At 40.3% G+C, this 23,227-nt stretch overlaps 1 protein-coding gene across 6 annotated transcripts in view; it reads left to right on the top strand.

The window, feature by feature from the left end:
* scn8ab (sodium channel, voltage gated, type VIII, alpha subunit b) overlaps positions 1 to 8,312 on the top strand; it is a 150,792-nt gene extending 142,480 nt beyond the window's left edge. For all 6 annotated transcript variants that reach the window (XM_061875160.1, XM_061875162.1, XM_061875163.1 and 3 more), the window contains 4 exons: positions 1,090 to 1,227; positions 1,307 to 1,411; positions 1,490 to 1,760; positions 5,286 to 8,312. In XM_061875160.1, coding sequence (XP_061731144.1) covers positions 1,090 to 1,227; positions 1,307 to 1,411; positions 1,490 to 1,760; positions 5,286 to 6,445 — 1,674 coding nt within the window. In that variant the 3' untranslated portion in view covers positions 6,446 to 8,312. The remainder of the gene's footprint in view (positions 1 to 1,089; positions 1,228 to 1,306; positions 1,412 to 1,489; positions 1,761 to 5,285) is intronic.
* The last annotated feature ends 14,915 nt before the right edge of the window (positions 8,313 to 23,227 follow it).

The raw sequence follows: 23,227 nt of genomic DNA, 5'->3' as shown, positions 1-23,227 counted from the left end.
ATCCATTCATCCGCCTTCTTCCACTTATCCGAGGTCGGGTCGCGGGGGCAGCAGCTTAAGCAGGGAAGCCCAGACGCTCCTCTCCCCAGCCACTTCGCCCAACTCTTCCCGGGGAATCCCGAGGCGTTCCCAGGCCAGCCGGGAGACATAGTCTTCCCAACGTATCCTGGGTCTTCCCCGTGGCCTCCTACCGGTCGGACGTGCCCGAAACACCTCCCTAGGGAGGCGTCCGGGTGGCATCCTGACCAGATGCCCAAACCACCTCATCTGGCTCCTCTCGATGTGGAGGAGCAGCGGCTTTACTTTGAGCTCCTCCCGGATGGCAGAGCTTCTCACCCTATCTCTAAGGGAGAGCCCCGCCACCCGGCGGAGGTAACTCGTTTCGGCCGCTTGTACCCGTGATCTTATCCTTTCGGTCATAACCCCAAGCTCATGACCATAGGTGAGGATGGGAACGTAGATCGACCGGTAAATAGAGAGCTTTGTCTTCCGGCTCAGCTCCTTCTTCACCACAACGGATCGATACAGTTTCCGCATTACTGAAGACGAAGCACCGATCTGCCCGTCGATCTCACGATCCACTCTTCCCTCACACGTGAACAAGACTCCGAGGTACTTGAACTCCTCCACTTGGGGCAGGGTCTCCCCCCCCCAACCCGGGGATGGCACTCCCCCCTTTTCCGGGAGAGAACCATGGACTCGGACTTGGAAGTGCTGATTCTCATCCCAGTCGCTTCACACTCAGCTGCGAACCGATCCAGGGAGAGCTGAAGATCCTGGCCAGATGAAGCTATCAGAATCACATCATCTGCAAAAATCAGAGACCTAATTCCGCAGCCACCAAACCGGATCCCCCCAACGCCTTGACTGCGCCTAGAAATTCTGTCTGGGGCAAACTATTGCAAATTTTTTTGGGTTGAAAGGTTGAAATACTGAATCACATGAAAACCGACGTGTCGCTGTAAATATATTGAGTTTTAAAATGTTTATAAATAGCAGCTTCTTTCCAGTTGTCACCTGCTTCAAATTAATAAATAAACCCTGCGGCTACATTTATAGCATTTACGGTTTGCTTTCGCAACATTACAGGTGGAGGATCAGCCGCTGTATGAGGACAACTTATACATGTACATCTACTTCGTCATTTTCATCATCTTTGGTTCATTCTTCACGCTGAACCTCTTCATTGGTGTCATCATTGACAACTTCAATCAACAGAAGAAAAAGATAAGTTCTCTTTTCCTGACGGCCTTAAAAAAAAGAGATTGTTCTTACGATTGTAACCACTTTGGTTTTGCTCCTTTACTTTGGAGGTCAGGACATATTCATGACAGAAGAACAGAAAAAATACTACAATGCCATGAAAAAGCTCGGCTCCAAGAAACCACAAAAACCTATACCCAGGCCACAGGTAACGTCTGTCATAGCGACCGCTGGGAAGAATGAAACCGATAGAAAAAAATCCGTATTGCTTCCTCTTTCTCCTCAGAACAAAATCCAGGGCATGGTGTTCGACTTTGTGACCCAGCAAGTGTTTGATATCTCCATCATGATCCTCATCTGCCTCAACATGGTCACCATGATGGTGGAGACGGACGATCAGACAAAACAGACAGAGGACGTGCTCTACTGGGTCAACTTCATCTTCATTGTCGTCTTCACCGGCGAATTTCTACTGAAGCTGTTTGCGCTGCGTCATTACTACTTCACCAACGGCTGGAACATCTTTGACGTCGTCGTGGTCATCCTCTCCATCGTGGGCAAGTATTCCGATGGCTTCTTGAACGTGAAGGACAAGTGTGGGGTCTTGCCCACTGCTTAGACTTCCCTGCACAAACCTTTGTTGTAATTTTCCCACACACATTACAATATATATTAATTAATTATTTTTCTTTTTTGGGGTCGATTCTGTTTTTCAATACAAGGCATATTCCACTATCCCCTCTGGCTGATATAATATTTATTTGTATACCCCTGGCTTACAAGCTAGTAGCAGTTAATTGACTATCTCCAATTCTTTCCTCTGAGCTAGTAATAATTACCTCTATTATAGCAATTAAACTGCATTTCTTAATAGCTTAAGTATCATTAGCAAGTAGGATGAGTCTCGACAAACAAAAAGAGAAATCCAGGAGCAGGCATGCTAATAGGTAAGATAGCCGCTAAGCTAGCTTTGAAACAACAGAAGGAATAAGTTCTTAGTAAACTTTAAAGGGGAACATTATGACAATTTCAGAAGGGTTGAAACCAATAAAAATCAGTTCCCAGTGGCTTATTTTATTTTTCGAATTTTTTTTCAAAATTTTACCCATCACGCAATATCCCGAAAAAATGCTTCAAAGTGCCTGGTTTTCACCATCGCTATATCCACCCGTCCATTTTCCTGTGTCGTCACTGCGTGATGCCAATACAAACAAACATGGCGGAAAGAACAGAAAGATATAGCGACATTAGCTCGGATTCAGACTCGGATTTCAGCGGCTTAAGCGATTTAACAGATTACGCATGTAATGAAATGGATCGTTGGAGTATGTAGGGTCAGATAGCGAAAACGAAATTGAAGAAGAAACTGAAGCTATTGAGCCATATCACGACAGACAACGAGGACGAATTCGGCGATCCCCTTCTAACCAACGATTGCATCTTTTGACAACTGGTGCAACTTGAATCCGTCGATTGGTATGTGTTTGTTTGGCATTAAATGTGGGTGGAGGGAAAGGCTGTATGCAAATATAGCTACAAATGAGACATAATAATGAAATATGTACATACAGCTAGCCTAAATAGCATGTTAGCATCGATTAGCTTGCAGTCATGCCGTGCGCAAATATGTCTGATTAGCACATAAGTCAATAACATCAACAAAACTCACCTTTGTGATTTTGTTGACTTTATTGTTGGAAATGCATCTGCTTTGAGTGTCGCAGGATATCCACACATCTCTGTCGTAGCATCGCTATCGTCGGTAGCGATGCTACGACAGAACAGACCAAACGAGGGACTTTCGCATCTTTTGACCACTGGTGCAACGTGAATCTGTCAATTGGTATGTGTTTGTTTGGCATTAAATGTGGACGGAGGGAAAGGCTGGATGCAAATATAGCTACACATAAGGCATAATGATGCAATATGTACATACAGCTAGCCTAAATAGCATGTTAGCATTGATTAGCATGCCGTGACCATTGATATGTCTGATTAGCACACTCCACGTAAGTCAACTTGAATCCGTCTCTGTTCCTGTTGTTACACCCTCCGACAAGACACCGACGAGGCATGATGTCTCCAAGGTACGGAAAACAGTCAAAAAAACGGAAAATAACAGCTGATTTGACTTGGTGTGTAATGTGTTTGAAAAAATGGCGGATTGCTTCCTGTTGTGACGTCACGGGTGAAAGGTCATTGCTCCGACAGCGAACGTTTCTATCGCCAAATTCACCCTTTTAGAGTTCGGAAATCGGTTAAAAAAACATATGGTCTTTTTTCTGCAACATCAACGTACATATTGACGCTTACATAGGTCTGGTGATAATGTTCCCCTTCAAGAAGTGTTGATTGAACCGTGGTACAGCAGAAAGTAAGCAGCTTTAAACAGGAAATTAGCAAGTAGATTAAAATAAGTCGAAGGAGTGGATAATGTAACAACAACTGTTGGTATGTCGGCATTGTCATCCAATTTATGGATGGCTTGATCCATAAATAGATGGCGTCAATATCTAGGGTGGTATCACTTTACAATCGATACTAGAGTGGTTAAATCGATATTTTTATTTTCATTTTTGTTCATATGTATACATTCAGGTAATAAGACTCTGGACACAGACAGAGTTTGAGGGCAAAAAGGATTTAAAAGAGTAACAGTAGTTTTTGATTTTGTTTAGTTAATGTGTACTATTGCCTGTTTTGCTCAAACAATTGTATGTATTAAAATATAATAGGAACTACTTTAAATGCTGTGCTGATGTTGTTAAACTGTTCGTAGCACTAATCATAAATACATTTAAAAAATTACCGTTAATATATTGGACCCGTGGCCATATTGGTACTTTCCAGTTGCACTCATGGATAAGTATCATTTTTACTTGCTCTCGATCAGTGGTTCTCGAATGGGGGTATGTGCACCCCTGGGGGTACTTGAAGGTATGCCAAGGGGTATGTGAGATTTTTTTTTGTCATATTCTAAAAATAGAAAAAATTCAAAAAATCCTTTATAAATATATTTGTTGAATAATACTTCAACAAAATATAAATGTAAGTCCATAAACTGTGAAAAGAAATGCAACAATGCAATATTCAGTGTTGACAGCTACATTATTTGTGTTCCATACATATTGATGTTAAATAGTTCTCTTTTTGTGAATAAATGTTTAAAATTAAGTTGATGAATCCAGATGGATCTCTATTACAATCCCCAATGAGAACACTTTAAGTTGATGATTACTTCTATGTGTAGAAATCTTTATTTATAATTTAATTATTTTTTTATTTTTCAACAAGTTTTTAGTTATTTTTATGTCTTTTTTTCCAAATAGTTCAAGAAAGACCACTACAAATGAGCAATATTTTCCACTGTTATACTATTTAGTAAATCAGAAACTGATGACACAGTGCTGTATTTTATTTCTTTATCTATTTTTTTTCCCCAAAAATGCTTTGCTCTGATTAGCGGGTACTTGAATTAAAAAAATGTTCACATCACTGAAAAAAGTTTGAGAACCACTGCTCTATATTTGTGGTTCTTAAAGTTCCACCTCAGAAAAAACTTGGTTCTCCAAGTACCACTATGATGGCCAACAATAAAATATTTGGCTTAAGTATTCATTCCAATGTTTATGTTTATTCAACAAGTACATGAAATATTTTGTGCTGTTTGACATCACCGTATTTCGAACAGTAACACTGCATTTGAATCACTTCTCGAGATAGTCAAGTAAGTTTAATCAGCTTCCCTGCGCTTTGCCAGAACTGACCCAAGCAGGGGCCCTATCCGAGGACCTCACACTCTAATAACTATCCAATCTCTGCCATGTTAGTAGTGTTTTAGCCTTTTTAAGGTGGAAAACATCGCCAATGAGATTTGTTTAATTGTGGCTATACATGAGAGCATACACAAACGTTTTGCCCATAGTCGCCTGATCGTCGACAATAGCTAAAATCTGATTTGACTATGACAGTTCTTAGTTGTGGAAAGCCCACTTTTTATGAGATGAGAATGTAACAAAGGATTGTTGGAAAATCACTTAAGTGTTGCGTTTAATGACTGATACCTGTCTTTCCATCTATAGGAATGTTCTTGGCCGACTTGATCGAGAAGTACTTTGTGTCGCCTACGCTGTTCAGGGTGATCCGACTGGCTCGTATCGGACGAATCCTGCGCCTCATCAAAGGCGCCAAAGGCATCAGAACCCTGCTCTTTGCCCTAATGATGTCACTCCCGGCCTTGTTCAACATTGGCCTGCTGCTTTTCCTGGTCATGTTCATTTTCTCCATCTTCGGCATGTCCAACTTCGGCTACGTGAAACACGGGGCGGGAATCGACGACATGTACAACTTTGAGACTTTTGGCAACAGCATGATCATTTTGTTTATGATCACCACGTCAGCTGGCTGGGACGGCCTGCTGCTGCCCATCCTCAACTACCCTCCGGACTGCGACGCCTTGTTTGAGCAAGCCGGCACTCCTTCCACAGGAAACTGTGGCAATCCCTCGGTTGGCATCTTCTTCTTCGTCATGTACATCATCATTTCTTTCCTCATCGTGGTCAACATGTACATTGCCATCATCCTGGAGAACTTCAGCGTGGCTACGGAGGAGAGCGCCGACCCGCTCAGCGAGGATGACTTTGAGACTTTCTATGAGATTTGGGAAAAGTTTGACCCCGCTGCCTCCCAGTTCATCACCTACGCCAAGCTTTCTGACTTTGCAGATGCACTGGAACACCCGCTCCGAGTCCCCAAGCCCAACACCATTGAACTCATCGCCATGGACATGCCAATGGTGAGCGGAGACCGCATCCACTGCCTGGACATCCTGTTTGCCTTCACCAAGCGTGTGCTGGGGGACAGCGGCGAATTGGACATGTTGAGGCAGCAAATGGAGGAGCGCTTTGTGGCGGCCAATCCCTCCAAGGTCTCTTACGAGCCAATTACCACCACTCTGAGGCGCAAGCAGGAGGATGTGTCGGCCAGAATCATCCAACGGGCCTACCGCTTCTACCTGGCGAGGCGAGGCTTCGTTTGCAAGCGCAAGCCGGTCAATGACAGAGTGGAGAATGGCGGGAACAATCAGGAACAGGAAAAGGAGGCAACGCCCTCCACCGCCTCCCTGCCGTCGTACGACAGCGTCACCAAGCCTGACAAGGAGAAGGAGGACGACAACGAGGGCAAGGGGGGGAGGAATGAGAGAGGAAGAAACCAAAAAGACGTCAGGGAATCCAAATGTTAGGGGTCGGGGGCGGGATAAGTAATAATCACCGCTATTAACACCACAAATTATAACTTCTAGCAAAGCGCGAGGGAACTCACACCCACACGGATGTACAGATTATTTCATTTGCAAGTCAGAAAAGATTCAGTGATTTTGTTTTCTCGGCCTTAGGTGGGAAGTTCTGTTGACGGCTTAAAGACTCCTCTCATAGTCAGCTGTGACATCATTGTATCGAGATGGTCCACAGGTGGCGGCGAGGAGCTCCACACAAGCAGAGCGACAGGAACTCATGGATTCCTATGGAAGACAGCGTTACGGGTGGGAGAACTAAGGAATGATGCTCCTAGAGGAGCCAAAGAGTTCATCTGCGTCAGTACGGAAGTGTGTCGGAGAGCTAAATGACTAACTAGGGATGAGTGATAGACAAACGATGGAGAGCAACGGAAGCGTTTTTTTGTTTTATCAAAGCTATGAATTGTCGATGTGAGCAGCAAAAATGCAATATCAAAAGAACACTATTTAGCATTTTGCCCATGCCATCCAACGCCCATTATGTATACCCATTATTGGTTTGATTTGAAAACATGGGCTTTAACACCAATTTGTTCAGGGTCTGTTTATTACGGGGGTGAACTCAGGCCAAGGGCTTACTTACATTTACTCAGAACGATTTCCAAAACAAATACATAGGTTATTGTGCTTGTTCAATGCATAGAAATGATTTGCATGATGGCATGTTTTTGACCAGAACTCTTGCATGAACTTTTCATCGTCCACAAGACACTAACACTGCAGTGGCGCCATATGAGGGTCGGGCCTTCCGAAGCGGAAATAACTTGTCTCATCACTCCACACACTACAATTGTTGCCTCCTATAAACAGACGAATGGAACATGTTGGTATATTTGAAGAAAAAAAAAACAACAACCCGCCACTGTAAGTGGATTGCAGTTGCAATCTGAATATTTATTTGCTGCTCTATAAGATGATGATGATGAAGGACGTGATGTCAGAATATCAGAAGCTTCTATTTAACGTTTCTATGCACCGATGTAATGCACCATTTGCTTTTAGCTCTGTGTGATTATTTAAACGCGGTTTTACAAATATGGCCGTTTGATTGCCGACGCTTTTCCTTTTCCATAAGAGTTGAGAGGAGTTGTGTTGCTCTATTTTAAGCGTGTGTGTGTGTATTTATTCTCCTTTTATATTTTTATAAACCTCATTTAAGCTGGTTGGATTGGTGAACAAGAAAGGCAAAGGAGTGTGTGGAGAAGCCAAAGAGATCTGCCTTGTTGTGCTTCATGGGTTTGTGACTAAGTGTCCATTTTTTTGTTGATCTCAGAGACCCTAAAATTGTATGCAATGCTTGAAAAAAAAATAAGTCCCCCTTTTTCTCAGGAGATACTATACTCGTTGAGCTCTACTACACAATGCAAGTGAACGTGAAGGACACTTTTATTCAACTTTCCCACCTTTCTGTTTAATGCCATAATGACGACGACTGGCAATGATCGCTAGAAGTATCTCACGGAAGTTTTTTTGGGCGGGGTGAGGTCTGGATTCTACTAATGTCAGTCAAACAGTGATTTCCAACATTTGTACCATAGAGAGAATGTTCTCTCCACTTCCCCTCCACACCGCAAACACCAAATAACAAACTGGATGCATCTCGAGGCAGTGATGTCACTTCCTGCCTATAAATAGATAAACTGCCCGTGTGTTTTCAAGTGCCGCACACCGGTCCATTTGCTGCATGAGAGCTCCAAAGTCAGTGTGCGTGTTGACAAATAAAACCATGAATGATCGAGCAGAAAAGCTACGTACTGTATGTATTGAAAAAAAAAATAATGAAAAAAAAAACCCATAACAAAAGAATAGTATTCCATCATGTAGAGCGGATTCCTTTGGAAAGAAAAAAGCTAGAGCTAAAAATGACCTCTCTACAAACTTTGTGTGATGTTTTACGTTGACGGCATGTGTAGTTTTTTGAAAATACTGGATTACGTCAAAAACTACAGCTATTATTCTTAAATTAAATATAAATAAGCGTAAAAAGAATGGCTTCCACTTTACGCCCCTGTCACACTTGTTAGACTAGACCTTTGTTGCCACTTTCCACCAAAAAAAAAGGGATTATGGGAAAATAATCACGAGAGCAAATACTTTCATATAGATAGAATACTATCATATCAGTGTTTCCCATACCTTCATTTATTTGTGGCTGGTTGCCACAAATAAATTTGCCGCTATCTGTTCAGTGTTGCTAGTCAACACTTTGTAATGCACTGTTCTGCCAGAGAATAAGAAGATGAAGCAGGACGGATCAGTGCTACCAATTTAAAGTTAAAGTACCACTTATAGTCACACACACACTAAGTGTGGTGAAATTACCCTGTGCATTTGACCCATCCCCTTGTTCCACCCCCTGGGAGGTGAGGGTAGCAGTGAGCAGCAGTGGTGGCCACACTCGGGAATCATTTGGGTGTTTTAACCCCCAATTCCAACCCTTGATGCTGAGTGCTAAGCAGGGAGGTAATGGGTAGCGAGTGATCAGACCGCTATGCATGTATCTTAACAAGGGACCCTACCCCATCTAAAAGCATACACAGGTATTTTTTTTTAATTCTGTAAAAAAAATAAAAAGCAAAGGTCACGTGTAGTTTTAAACATATTTGTTTTCATTTCCATCATCATGCACCTTTATTTGAGTGTATGCATCATCAATTACCACAGCCGACCTGGCACCCAGAGGTGCACCCGATGGTGCCAGCATATAATGCATGGGAGCCTGCCTAGGTGAGAGGATTGCACTAACCAGCATACCCTTTTGTACACCCCATGTTTATTTGTGCACACACACACACTGCAAAGCTGGTTTCAAGTATGCCCCTCACTTGTCTTGTCAGCGTTTGCTCGTCAACTTTTCGCCCCCCCCCCCCCCTCCACTATGATCTGTGTAAAAGACATTTAAGGCTCGTCAACTCTCCGCCCCCTCCACTATGATCTGTGTAAAAGACGTTTAAGGGTTTTCGTCGTCTAAGCTGTCTCTGTGTTTGTTTCCGGTGCAATATCTCCAAACGGCACGTGCCTTTTTTTAGCTTCCTATTTAGTCTCTCAGTACAGTCAGCGAGGCGGGGGGGAATCCAAAACAGAGCACGATAGTAGCAATGTATTGAGTCCAAATGAACTTGTGTACTGGAAACTCACCACTTAGATTACGGTAGATTGTCTGGACTAACATCGTAATACAAGTGCTCCCTCTTTCTCTCTCTCGGGCTTGCAAACAGAACGGCTTCTCTTTTCGCAGTCGTTTCGAAATGTTGGTTTACCTTTCAGTTCACAAGGCCATTGTTTTTTGTTTTTTTTGTTGTAGCATGATTGAGATATGTTTGTTTACTTTGCTGGCTGGCTGGCCTGGGGGGTGTCGGGGTGGGGTGGGATGGGGGGAGGGTGTCTGGGGGGATGGGGTGTAGGGCAACAACAACTTTTGAATGTCATTTTCTTGTTTGCCGCTAATGCAGTTGGAGAGAGGAGCGTGTTGCACAACCACGAGACAATTCAGCGAGAATCAGTGAAAGAATGTCTTCATTTGAGCACGAATCTATTTCCAAACAATAAAGCAGCCTTCCAGTTAGACTAATGGCTGGTGTCGTTTTTGGGTTACTGTTTTTTTTTTTTTTTTTTTGTGCGGCTGCATCTCAATCGATTAAAACGGGGTGCAATTTTTGTACAGCTGCATCTCAATCAATTAAAACAGGGTGCAAAATGTTTTTGACGTCAGATGTTCAACAATAGTCTTTGAGGATGTCCAGTTTGGGTTGATCTTTATTTAGTCCATTGACAGCAAATTCAATCTTCTGCATTTAAGTCAGCAGTGACTACATGGAGTAAGGAAGATTCCAATCTGGAACCTTCCAGTTAGGACTATTAGGAAGTTTTTACATTTAATTAGATGAGGTGGGGGCAGCACGGTGGTGGAGGGGTTAATGAGTCTGCATCACAATACGAAGGTTATGGGTTCAATCCCGGGCTCGGCAACTTTCGGTGTGGAGTTTGAATGTTTCCCCGTGACTGCGTGGGTTCCCTCCGGGTACTCCGGCTTCCTCCCACTTCCAAAGACATGCACCTGGGGATAGGTTGATTGGCAACACTAAATTGGCCTTAGTGTGTGAATGTCTATACTGTGTTGGCCCTGCGATTAGGTGGCGACTTGTCCAGGGTGTAGCCCGCCTTCTGCCTGAATGCAGCTGAGATAGGCTCCAGCACCCCCGCGACCCCAAAGGGGACAGGCGGTAGGAAAATGGATGGATGAATAAATGAGGGGGCGTCTTGTCCGGGGTGCACACTGCCTTCCGTCGGAGTGCAGCTCATCGGATCGGCTCCAGCCCCCCTGGGACTCCGTAAGGGTCAAGCGGTAGAACAAGGATGAATAGTTTACGTTATTGATCTATTTATTTTTTCAATTTTCCCACTTTATTAGACACAGTATACATTAGCCGTAATCATCAAAATCATTCAAATGACAAAATATTTCGCTTTTTTAAAATGAACCAGACAAAAACAAGTTTTCAAAGATAGGATATTCTAATTTGTTGAGATGCACCTGTACGTCACTTCCTGTCCAATATTTCTCCAGTGTCTCATTGGCTGCAGGTGTGTCGTCCACTTTGCACAAATAAAAACATGTCTCAAATAGATTAATATACTGTGTTTGTCATTCATAGGGGTCTTATTGTCCTGCTGTCACCTGGATGTTGTTTGCACTGAAATAGAAGCCATAGAAACTATGTAAAGGTCCGAAAATAAGTCCCACACGGATATGTGTGACTTGAACGCATCACGTATGAAGCGCGGCTGGCGTTTGATGGTCACGTAAGTCACGTGACGCAACTATCACAATGTGACTTCCCCAAAATGGCCGTGTGTCTGGTAAGCTTGCTCATGTCCTAAAGCTTATCTTTCGCCATTAAAAGTAATTCAACAGTAATAATGATTTAGTATGGTGTGAAATATTGCCTTTGCTATATTTTTGATACAAACAAGCTAGTAAAATATCGGACTTTCAGCTTGTTCTGTAAATGTTTATACAAAGTTAGTGTGACTTATTTGTCACACTAACAAGCACAATGGCTAGCCATTTAGCAGTTTTACTGTTTGAATCTTTTTAAATGAATACAGTACGGGTGTGGGGAAAAATCGATTAGAATTTGAATCGCGATTCTCACGTTGTGCGATTGAAAATCTATTCTCAATTTTAAAAAACAATACATAGCAATACCATAAAAATGTAATCCAATTCCAAAACCAAACCTGACCCAGCAACACTCAGAACTGCATCCATCCATCCATCCATCCATCATCTTCCGCTTATCCGAGGTCGGGTCGCGGGGGCAACAGCCTAAGCAGGGAAACCCAGACTTCCCTCTCCCCAGCCACTTCGTCTAGCTCTTCCCGGGGGATCCCGAGGCGTTCCCAGGCCAGCCGGGAGACATAGTCTTCCCAACGTGTCCTGGGTCTTCCCCGTGGCCTCCTACCGGTTGGACGTGCCCTAAACAACTCCCTAGGGAGGCGTTCGGGTGGCATCCTGACCAGATGCCCGAACCACCTCATCTGGCTCCTCTCGATGTGAAGGAGCAGCGGTTTTACTTTGAGTTCCTCCCGGATGGCAGAGCTTCTCACCCTATCTCTAAGGGAGAGCCCCGCCACACGGCGGAGGAAACTCATTTCGGCCGCTTGTACCCGTGATCTTATCCTTTCGGTCATGACCCAAAGCTCATGACCATAGGTGAGGATGGGAACGTAGATCGACCGGTAAATTGAGAGCTTTGCCTTCCGGCTCAGCTCCTTCTTCACCACAACGGATCGGTACAACGTCCGCATTACTGAAGACGCCGCACCGATCCGCCTGTCGATCTCACGATCCACTCTTCCCTCACTCGTGAACAAGACTCCTAGGTACTTGAACTCCTCCACTTGGGGCAGGGTCTACTCTCCAACCCGGAGATGGCACTCAACCCTTTTCCGGGCGAGAACCATGGACTCGGACTTGGAGGTGCTGATTCTCAGAACTGCAATAAACAGCAATTGAGAGAAGACACAAACCAAAAGTAGTGAAAACAAAAATGAATATTATCAACAACAGTATCAATATTAGTTATAATTTCAGCATAGCAGTGATTAAAAATCCCTCATTGACATCATTAGACATTTAGAAAAATAAAAAAAAGAACAATACACCTGCATCGCATCTCATAAGCTTGACAACACACTGTGTCCAATATTTTCCCAAAGATAAAATAAGTCATATTTTTGGTTCGTTTAATAGTTAAAACAAATTTACATTATTGCAATCAGTTGATAAAACATTGTTCTTTACAATTATAAAAGCTTTTTACAAAAATCTACTACTCTGCTGGCATGTCAGCAGACTGGGGTAGATCCTGCTGAAATCCTATGCATTGAATGAATACAGAATCCTTTTAAATCGGGAAAAAAATCGTTGTTGAATTGAAAAAAAAAATCTATTTTGATTTGAATCGTGACCCCAAGAATCGATATTGACTCGAATCATGGGACACCCAAAGATTTGCAGCCCTAGAATACAGTATATGTTGTTTGGTTCATTTCATGGGCACATAAAAGTGTCAAGTTGAGTTATTTTCAAATAAGGAATACATTTATCATCAACGCCCAACATAACATACAGTCCTGGTCAAAAGTGTACATACACTTGCAAAGAACATAATGTCATGGCTGTCTTGAGTTTCCAATAATTTCTACAACTCATATTTTTTTTTGTGATAGAGTAATTGGAGCACATACTTGGTCACCAAAAATATTCATGAAGTTTGGTTCTTTTATAAATTTGTTATGGGTCTACTGAAAATGTGACGAAATCTGCTGGGTCAAAAGTATACATACAGCAATGTTAACATTTTCAGTAGACCCATAATAAATTCATAAAAGAACCACATTTCATGTATGTTTTTTGTGACCAATTTTGTAAGCACGATACCAATGGTCGCAATTTGCAAAATGCGGTTGCGCATTTTGCAAATTTAATGTCAAATCAAATCAAATGTTTATTGGATTCATCACTATACAGTGTACATCCACGACTAAACTACTGACTAAACTACTACCACAACTTGGTTTACTATTTATAAAATATAATAATGTAGGGTTACCTGAAACTTGAAATAGGCCACCCGGCCTGAATCCACACTTCCCTCGCCAAACACCTTCGTTTCCCAACCCTCACGCTTGGATAAATAGGCCTTGATGCCATCTACGCAGTGTTGGGAGACTGTTTTGCTGTTAGATCGCGTCCAAATTTGCAAAGTGCGCGAGATTGGTCAAATGCTTACAACACCAACAAGTATATGCTCCAATCACTCTATCACAAAAAAATAAGAGTTGTAGAAAGTCTTGGAAACTCAAGACAGCCATGACCTTATGTTCTTTACAAGTGTATCTAAACTTTTGATCACGTCTGTATATGTAACGTCACACATTTGACATGAATTAATAGTATTGTAGAAAAGAAAACTACAATAGGTTGTACATGTCCCACTTGGTCCGTGGTATATTCATCATAATTTGACTTTTAATAGAAATAATGGGTAAAGATGATTGTACATTAGACAATGACAATCATCAAGGTATTATTTTCAATGTGATAGAAGACTGAACGTTCTAAACTATTTTATGCCGGTGTTTTAAGCCGAATAATACTGCAAGGACTGGTTTTCTATTAGACATTTTTAGTCAATGGGAACAAATGTGTCGGTTTTTGCTGTTTTAGATTAATTCAGAAACCAAACTGATAACCCATTGCGTGTAACAAACTAGTCTGTTAATAATTCTGCTGAATTAAAGAATCCCACCTATTAGTGACTAGAGCTCTGTACTTTTTACGACTGAAAAATGAGCCACCATGGGGGCCAAATTAATTCTGATATAAAGGGTGAGAAATGCTACTGAATTCAAGCAAGAACTTGTAGTAACCTTTTAAGGTGACGTCCCCGTGAGGTGACCCCTCTTTGCTCATCACACCTTTACAGAGTCTTCAATAAAGGTAACAGAGATGTTAAATGGGCATTCATCATTATGTTTTATAAAATGTGTCTTTCATCACTATTTGTGGGTGTCTGGAACAGATTAATTGGATATATACAGTGGGGCAAAATAATATTTAGTCAGCCACCGATTGTGCAAGTTCTCCCACTTGATGATGACAGAGGTCTGTAATTTGCATCAGAGTTACACTTCAACTGTGAGAGACAGAATGTGAAAAAAAATCCAGGAATTCACATTGTAGGAATTTAAAAACATTTATTTGTAAATTATGGGGGAAAGTAAGTATTTGGTCAATCATTCAAAGCTCTCACTGCTGAAAGGAGGTTTTGGCTCAAAATTTCAAGATACATGGCCCCATTCATTCTTTCCTTAACACCGATCAATCGTCCTGTCCCCTTAGCAGAAAAACAGCCCCAAAGCATGATGTTTCCACCCCCATGCTTCACAGTAGGTGTGGTGTTCTTGGGATGCAACTCAGTATTCTTCTTCCTCCAAACACGACAAGTTGAGTTCATACCAAAATGGATACATGGATGATACAGCAGAGGATTGGGAAAATGTCATGTGTTCAGATGAAACCAAAATATAACTTTTTGGTATAAACTCAACTTGTTGTGTTTGGAGGAATAAGAATACTGAGTTGCATCCCAAGAACACCACACCTACTGTGAAGCATGGCGGTGGAAACATCATTATTTGGGGCTGTTTTTCTGCTAAGGGGGACAGGACGATTGATCCGTGTTAAGGAAAGAATGAATGGGGCCATGTATCGTAAGATTTTGAGCCAAAACCTCCTTCCATCAGTGAGAGCTTTGAATGATTGACCAAATACTTATTTTCCACCATAATTTACAAATACATTCTTTAAAATTCCTACAATGTGAATTCCTGGATTTTTTTCCCACATTCTGTCTCTCACAGTTGAAGTGTACCTATGATGAAAATTACAGACCTCTGTCATCATTTTAAGTGGGAGAACTTGCACAATCGGTGGCTGACTAAATACTTTTTTGCCCCACTGTATAAGTAAAATGCTTCAGTATTGTTGATTCAGTCTTTGTGGCAACTTTTGGTATGGAAACTGAGGTATGCCTGTCGATACCATTGTAATTGTTGACTCAGCGCCCCTCCCTATTTTTTTTCTTTTTTGTTAAGTGGGAGATGTATTGAAAATATTCTTGATTTCCAGTAGAGGATTTTTTTGAGATTTTACTGTGCAGTATTGTTGTATCAGCCTTCTTTTAGACAATTCAAAAAGAATCTTAAACAATAACAGTGCCCCCACCACTGAAATGGCTAAATGGTTGTGTGTGTGCGAGCGTTGGGAGGTGCAGGGCTAGGCCGATGCAGCACTGCAGTGCAGATGTATGAATGCAGGGGCCTGGGCTGAATCAGCAGCCTCCACTGTACTGTGCTCCTTTAACTCCCTTCCTCCCACAGTGAGCCAGTGAGCTGATGATGCTGCAAGAAGATGACAAATAAAAATACATGAATGAGGCAAGCATGCACACAAACCTTGACTGTTGCTATGGACAAATCTATCCTTCAGCCTGCATTCCTCCACCTCTTTACATGAGTGTAGTGCAGTTTGCTGCTAATGGACACAGATGAACAGGACATGGGTGGGTGGGGGTTGAGTGTGTAAGGGAGCAAAGATGGATGTCTCCAAAATATCAATACATATTTTCACTGCTCAAGTATCGGGATGAGGTCATGTTTTTGTCGTTCATGCTTCTACTTTGTGGGTCTGTTTCAGCAAGAAGAAGAAGAGCGGGAGAAGATAAACAATTTGTCTTACATCCCCGCAAGGTAAGGTTCTATAACGCCGTTCATCAAGCTCTCATTCTTTGATGTGCTAGGTTTTTACTAACTTTTGGATGTATTCTGTTTTTAACATTCTATGATAGTCTTAACAGTCTTCTAGCTCTATAGTGCCCTCTAGTGGCGTTTTGATGCAAATACACTTGGTGCTTCATTGGGTACACAAACCAGTGACGCCTATAGCCAATATAACAATGAAATGCAAATATGTAACACTGAATTATCCTAGTTTGATGCAGAGCACTTCTACCTCACAGTAAAAACACGTTTGGTTTTTGTAGTGGTGCTGTTTAAAACATTTAAATTCCAAGCATTTAAATTTTACAACCACTATAAAAATAATAATAATTAGAATGCTATGAGAGAAAATAACACTTTATGTATGTGTGTGTATGTATATATATATAAATATATATATATATATATATATATATATATATATATATATATACACACACACAAACCCTGTTTCCATATGAGTTGGGAAATTGTGTTAGATGTAAATATAAACGGAATACAATGATTTGCAAATCCTTTTCAACTTATATTCAGTTGAATGCACTACAAAGACAAGATATTTGATGTTCAAACTCATAAACTTTATTTAAAAAAAAAAAAAATTAACTTAGAATTTCATTACTGAAACACGTGCCAAAGTAGTTGGGAAAGGGCATGTTCACCACTGTGTTACATCACATTTTCTTTTAACAACACTCAATAAACATTTGGGAACTGAGGAAACTAATTGCTGAAGCTTTGAAAGTGAAATTCTTTCCCATTCTTGTTTTATGTAGAGCTTCACTCATTCAACAGTCCGGGGTCTCCGCTGTCATATTTTACGCTTCATAATGCGACACACATTTTCGATGGGAGACCTGTCTGGACTGCAGGCGGGCCAGGAAAGTACCCGCACTCTTTTACTAAAAACCACGTTGTTGTAACACGTGGCTTGGCGTCCATGATAACGTTGCCTGGATGACAACATATGTTGCTCCAAAAACCTGTATGGACCATTCAGCCTTAATGGTGCCTTCACAGATGTATAAGTTACCCATGCCTTGAGCACTAATACACCCCAATACCATCACAGATGCTGGCTTTTCAACTTCGCACCTATAACAATACGGATGGTTATTTTCCTCTTTGTTCTGGAGGACACCTTTGTCCACAGTTTCCAAATATAATTTTAAATGTTGAGGTGGCGACTTGTCCAGGGTGTACACCGCCTTCCGCCCGATTGTAGCTGAGATGGGCGCCAGCGACCCCAAAAGGGAATAAGCGGTAGAAAATGGATGGATGGAATTTGAAATGTGGACTCGTCAGACCACAGAACACTTTTCCACTTTGCATCAGTCCATCTTAGATGAGCTCGGGCCCAGCGAAGCCAGCGTTGTTCCTTGGTGTTGTTGATAAATGGGTTTTGCTTTGCATAGCAGAGTTTTAACTTGCACTTACAGATGTAGCGACCAACTGTAGTTACTGACAGTGGTTTTCTGAAGTGTTCCTATGCCCATGTGGTGATATCCTTTACACACTGATGTCTTTTTTTGATGCAGTACTGCCTGAGGGATCAGCGGTCCGTAATATCATTGCTTACGTGCAGTGATTTCTCCAGATTCTCTGAAGCTTTTGATGATTTTACGGACCGTAGATGGTAAAATCCCTAAATTCGTTGCAATAGCTCGTTAAGAAATGTTGTTCTAAAACTGTTCGACCATTTGCTTACAAGTTGGTGACCCTCGTCCCATCCTTGTTTGTGAATTACTTAGCATTTCATGGAAGCTCCTTTTATACCCAATCATGGCACCCACCTGTTCCCAACTAGCCTGCACACATGTGGGATGTTCCAAATAAGTGTTTGATGATCATTTCTCAACTTTATCAGTATTTATTGCCACCTTTCCCAACTTCTTTGTCACGTGTTGCTGGCATCAAATTCTAAAGTTAATGATTATTTGCAAAAAAATCAAAGTTTATCAGTTTGAACATCAAATATCTTGTCTTTGTAGCATATTCAACTGAATATGGGTTGAAAATTATTTGCAAATCATTTTATTCCGTTTATATTTACATCTAACATAATTTCCCAACCCATATGGAAACAGGGTTTGTGTGTATGTATATATATATATATATATATATATATATATATATATATATATATATATATATATATATATGTGTGTGTATATATATATATACATATGTATGTATGTGTGTGTATATATATATATATGTGTATGTGTATATATATGTATGTGTGTATATATATATATATGTGTGTGTGTGTGTATATATGTGTGTATGTTTGTGTATATATATATATATATATATATATATATATATATATATATATATATATATATATATATATATATATATATATAACTGATAACTGTGAATATATGTATATGTATGTACTGTATGTATCAAATTAAATCAAACTATTTATAAAGCGCTTTTTCCTACATAAAAGAGATGCAACATAAAGTGCTTTACAAACTTGAAAACAATACAACCCCCCCCCCCCCCCCCCCCACACACACACACACATGCACCCACACAAATACCAAATACACACAACCACCCACCCACACATACACACATATGCACATAGATGATCAAATAAATGCATGACTGAGTACAGAGGAGACATGTGAACACTATCACAAGAGCCATCTGCACCAGGGGGTCATCAGACCATGGCCACCAGCTGGCTGACACAAAGCATGCTCACAGCACGACCGATAACCCCTGATGATGATGGCTCCCTCTGAAAATTGCCGAAAAGTACAAATAATAAAACCTGTAAAGTAGTAAGAGCTATTTATAGAGATAAAGGCTAAAATACAAGTAAGACAAATGAAGATTAAAATAAAAAAAATAGGAATACATAATATAATAGATAAATAGACCTAAATAAAATATTGCATAACTAATAAGATGTAAAGTACAAATAACTTAAATAAAATAAAAAATATTAGGTAAAAGCCACATCAAAAAGGTGAGTCTTTAGCCTGCTCTTAAAAACATGAACATCCTCCGCAGCCCTGAGATCCTCCGGCAAGGTGTTTCATAGACGGGGGCCATAATTGTGGAAAAATACAATCCCGTGACTTTGTGACCTGACTTTTGGAATAATTTGGAATTGAGTGCTGGAGGATCTCAGGGCCCCAGGGGATAAGCAAATCTGAAATATAACAAGGCCTAATACCATAAAAACATTTATAAACCATAAGAAGAAACCATAAAATTGATGCTGAAACACACGGGGAGCCAATACAGAGATTTTTAAACTGGTATACTGGAGCCCGCGTTCTGGTCTTCGTCAAGACACATGTCGCTAAATTTTGGAGTAGGTTTAAAGGTGCATTAACATTTTTAGGAAGACCAGAAAGCGGGGCGTTACAATAATCTATACGACTTGTAATAAAAGCTTGCATGAGCGTTTCCATGTTACCCTGAGACAGAATTTGGCAAACTCTGGCTACATTCTTAAGATGTTATAAACTTATTTTTGTTATATTTTTTATATATTGTATAAAACTAAGTTCAGAGTCAAAAACAACGCCCAGATGTTTCACTTGTAGTGATGGAGTTAAAAACAATGATTGTAGTATTGATATGTGTTTCTCTGTCAGGGCCTTATGGCCAATAGAATAGGATAGGATAGATCTTTATCGTCATTGCACAAACAAGTACAACGAAATTTCATTTTCGGCACAGTCCCGCTAAGAGCAGACATACGTTACAGGGGGGGACAAGACGACACCGCCAACGGATCAGCCACTTACGGCGCTCCGTAAAAAGGTGAGAAAAGGGTGACATTGGGAGGGGGGGTAAAGAAAGTATCAGTCCAAGGCTAGACCCTCAGGAGGGGTCCAGACTGAGTCCAAGGAAAAAAAACCTCCATCGCAAAGGTCATATACATATTACAACATACATCTTGAGATATCTAGCAACAGAGCGAAGGTAGTTCAAGGTCATGGTGGTAGGCCGCAGCTCTCAGGCGCTGACCATCCATTCATCACACCTACGGGATTTGCGTCGAGGGCGTTGGGTTTGAGGGGGTGTATGTGTGGCATAAATTTTTTTGGATGTGTGTGTGTGTAAGCCCGCAGTGTGTCTGTTCCGCAGCCTTGATGTATTGTCCAGTCGTTAGTCCAAAGTCAACAACAACAGGTGTGTGTCCATGAAAGACAAAAAAGGAGTTTGTTGTGTCTTCGCTGCTCTGTCCTTCGAGAGAGTCTTGAAGCCAGGGAAATAATCCAAGTTAGAATGATTTTGTATGCGGGTGAAAATAAAATTTGCTTTTCACTCTAAATTATCTATGACTGGTCCTCAAAACTGCGGGGTAGACAGTCCGATGTAATCCACAGTTCTTCCCGCGTCCTCCAATCATTTGTGGCAGCTTTGGGGTACTTTGAAGACTGCCAGCAACTTCCAATTTGTCGACAAACCAGAGCAACGCTTACTCCAATCAGCAGATGTCCTGTTGTCATAATTCTGAATAGGTAGATATCTTCACGTCCTTGACAGAAAAGGGTCGCCAGGCACGCGGCACTCCTGCTTCTCCCAAGAGTGTCTCCCATGTGTCCAGCAACAACCGCTTCGTCATGACAGCAGGTTCCCCCAAACCAAAGATCTTGTCAATTTTAATGAGGCCAGTTAAATAGTTCCAATGTTTAGATGTGGAGAGCAGTGCAAAAAGAGGCAACAAGAAAGTTAAGACAAGACAAAATTAAGAAGCGGGCAGGAGAGATAAGGGAGAGGAAAGGGGAGCGTCCACCCTCGATGAGTGCCAGAGAGAAAAAAGCTAAGATGTCAGTCTTGTCCTGGTTAATCTGTGAAAAATTATCCGCCATCCAGGATTTAAAATCTAAAATGCAATTAAAAATAGTATCAATTGGTCTTGTGTCATCAGGAGGCATGGAAATATACAACAGTGTGTCATCAGCATAGTTGTGGAAATTGATTCCATGTCTTCTGATGACATAGCTAATCGGAATCATGTAAATATTAAAAAGGACCTACAATTGATGCTCGAGAAACACCACATGTGATTTCATAGGTCTTTGAAGAGCCATACTTACCAATAATTTTCTGTCTGAGAGATAAGAAGTGAACCATTTATGAACAGTCCCAGAGAGACCCACCAGGTGTTTCAGTCTATTTAAAAGAATGTGCTTGAGTAATGACCAAATCCAGACTGTGTCGTCTGTTGTGAGTCGGCTGTGTGACATGTTAGGTAAAATCCATAAAATGTAACATATTTTAAAAAATTCCCTTGAAACAGGGTCTAAAACATTATCAGTGTGTAGATTAAAAATCCCCAGCTAAAATGATCAATTTATGTGTTGAATAAATGATTAATAAAAACTCATCAAAATCATTTAAAAAAAGCAGCACTTAGCTTTGGTGGTCTATAAACAGTGACACACATATGTCGGGGGCTGCTAAAAACAATTGCATGACATTCAAAAGTTACAGTGATCAAATAAAATATGTTTTTAAGTTAGGGAATATGTTGCTATTGATGCTGTGCCACCTCCCTTCCTATCACTTCCAACTGAAAAGGCAAAGTTAAAACTGGATGGAGAGGCCTCAGTAAGAACAACCGGTGCATCTGTACCCACCTATAACTCAGTTAAAAGCAAGCAGTCTAATTTGTGCTATAAAATCAAATAATTAATTATAAGAGTTATTGATGAGAGAACAAATATTTAAAAGTACCATGTTAATAGTGATCAGTGTATTTGTGACTGTAACTAATGAGTAGTGATGTTTTGGAAGTTTATTAAGGTTATTGATTTTTACAGTGTTGTGTGACTGTGATCTATATTGTTTTCTGCTAGTTATAATATTTATAACTAGCAGAAAACAATACAGATCACAGTGTGTACTATATATATGTATGTATTTATGTACTGTATGTATGTATGTATTTATATATGTGTGTATATATATATATATATATGTATGTGTATATGTATATATATGTATATATATATACGTATATATATGTATGTATGTATATATATATATATATATATAATATGTATATATATATATATATATGTGTGTGTATATATATATATATATATATATATATGTATACATATATATATATATATGTATACATATATATATATATATATATATATATATATATATATATATATATATATATATATATATATATATATATATATATATATATATATATATATATTAGGGCTGCGAATCTTTGAGTGCCCCACGATTTGATTCAATATCGATTCTTGGGGTCGCGATTTGATTATAAATCGATTTTTTCGATTCAACGCGATTCTCGATTCTAAAACGATATTTTTCCGATTCAAAACAATTCTCTATTCATTCAATACATATATTTTCAGCAGTATCTACCCAGGTCTGCTGACATGCTAGCAGAGTAGTAGATTTTTTTTTAAAAACGCATTTATAATTTTAATGGAAAGTGTTTTATCAAATGATTGCAATAATGTAAACATTTTTTAACTATTAAACGGACCAAAAATATGACTTATTTTATCTTTGTGAAAACATTGGACACAGTGTGTTGTCAAGCTTATGAGATGTGATGCAAGTGTAAGCCACTGTGACACTATTGTTCTTTTTTTTTTAATTTTTATAAATGTGTAATGATAATGTCAATGAGGGATTTTTAATTATTGCTATGCTGAAATTATAACTAATATTGATACTGTTTTTTGATAATATTCATTTTTGTTTCACTACTTTTGGTTTGTTCTGTGTCGTGTTTGTGTCTCCTCTCAATTACTCTGTTTATTGCAGTTCTGAGTGTTGCTGGGTAAGGTTTGGTTTTGGATTTGGATTGCATTGTTATGGTATTGCTGTGTATTGTTTTGTTGGATT

This window comes from Nerophis ophidion, linkage group LG16, assembly GCF_033978795.1.
Source record: "Nerophis ophidion isolate RoL-2023_Sa linkage group LG16, RoL_Noph_v1.0, whole genome shotgun sequence".
Classification (NCBI taxonomy): Eukaryota; Metazoa; Chordata; class Actinopteri; order Syngnathiformes; family Syngnathidae; genus Nerophis; species Nerophis ophidion.
The sequence above is the reverse complement of the archived record's forward strand: the minus strand, read 5'-3'. Positions and strand labels throughout refer to the sequence as shown.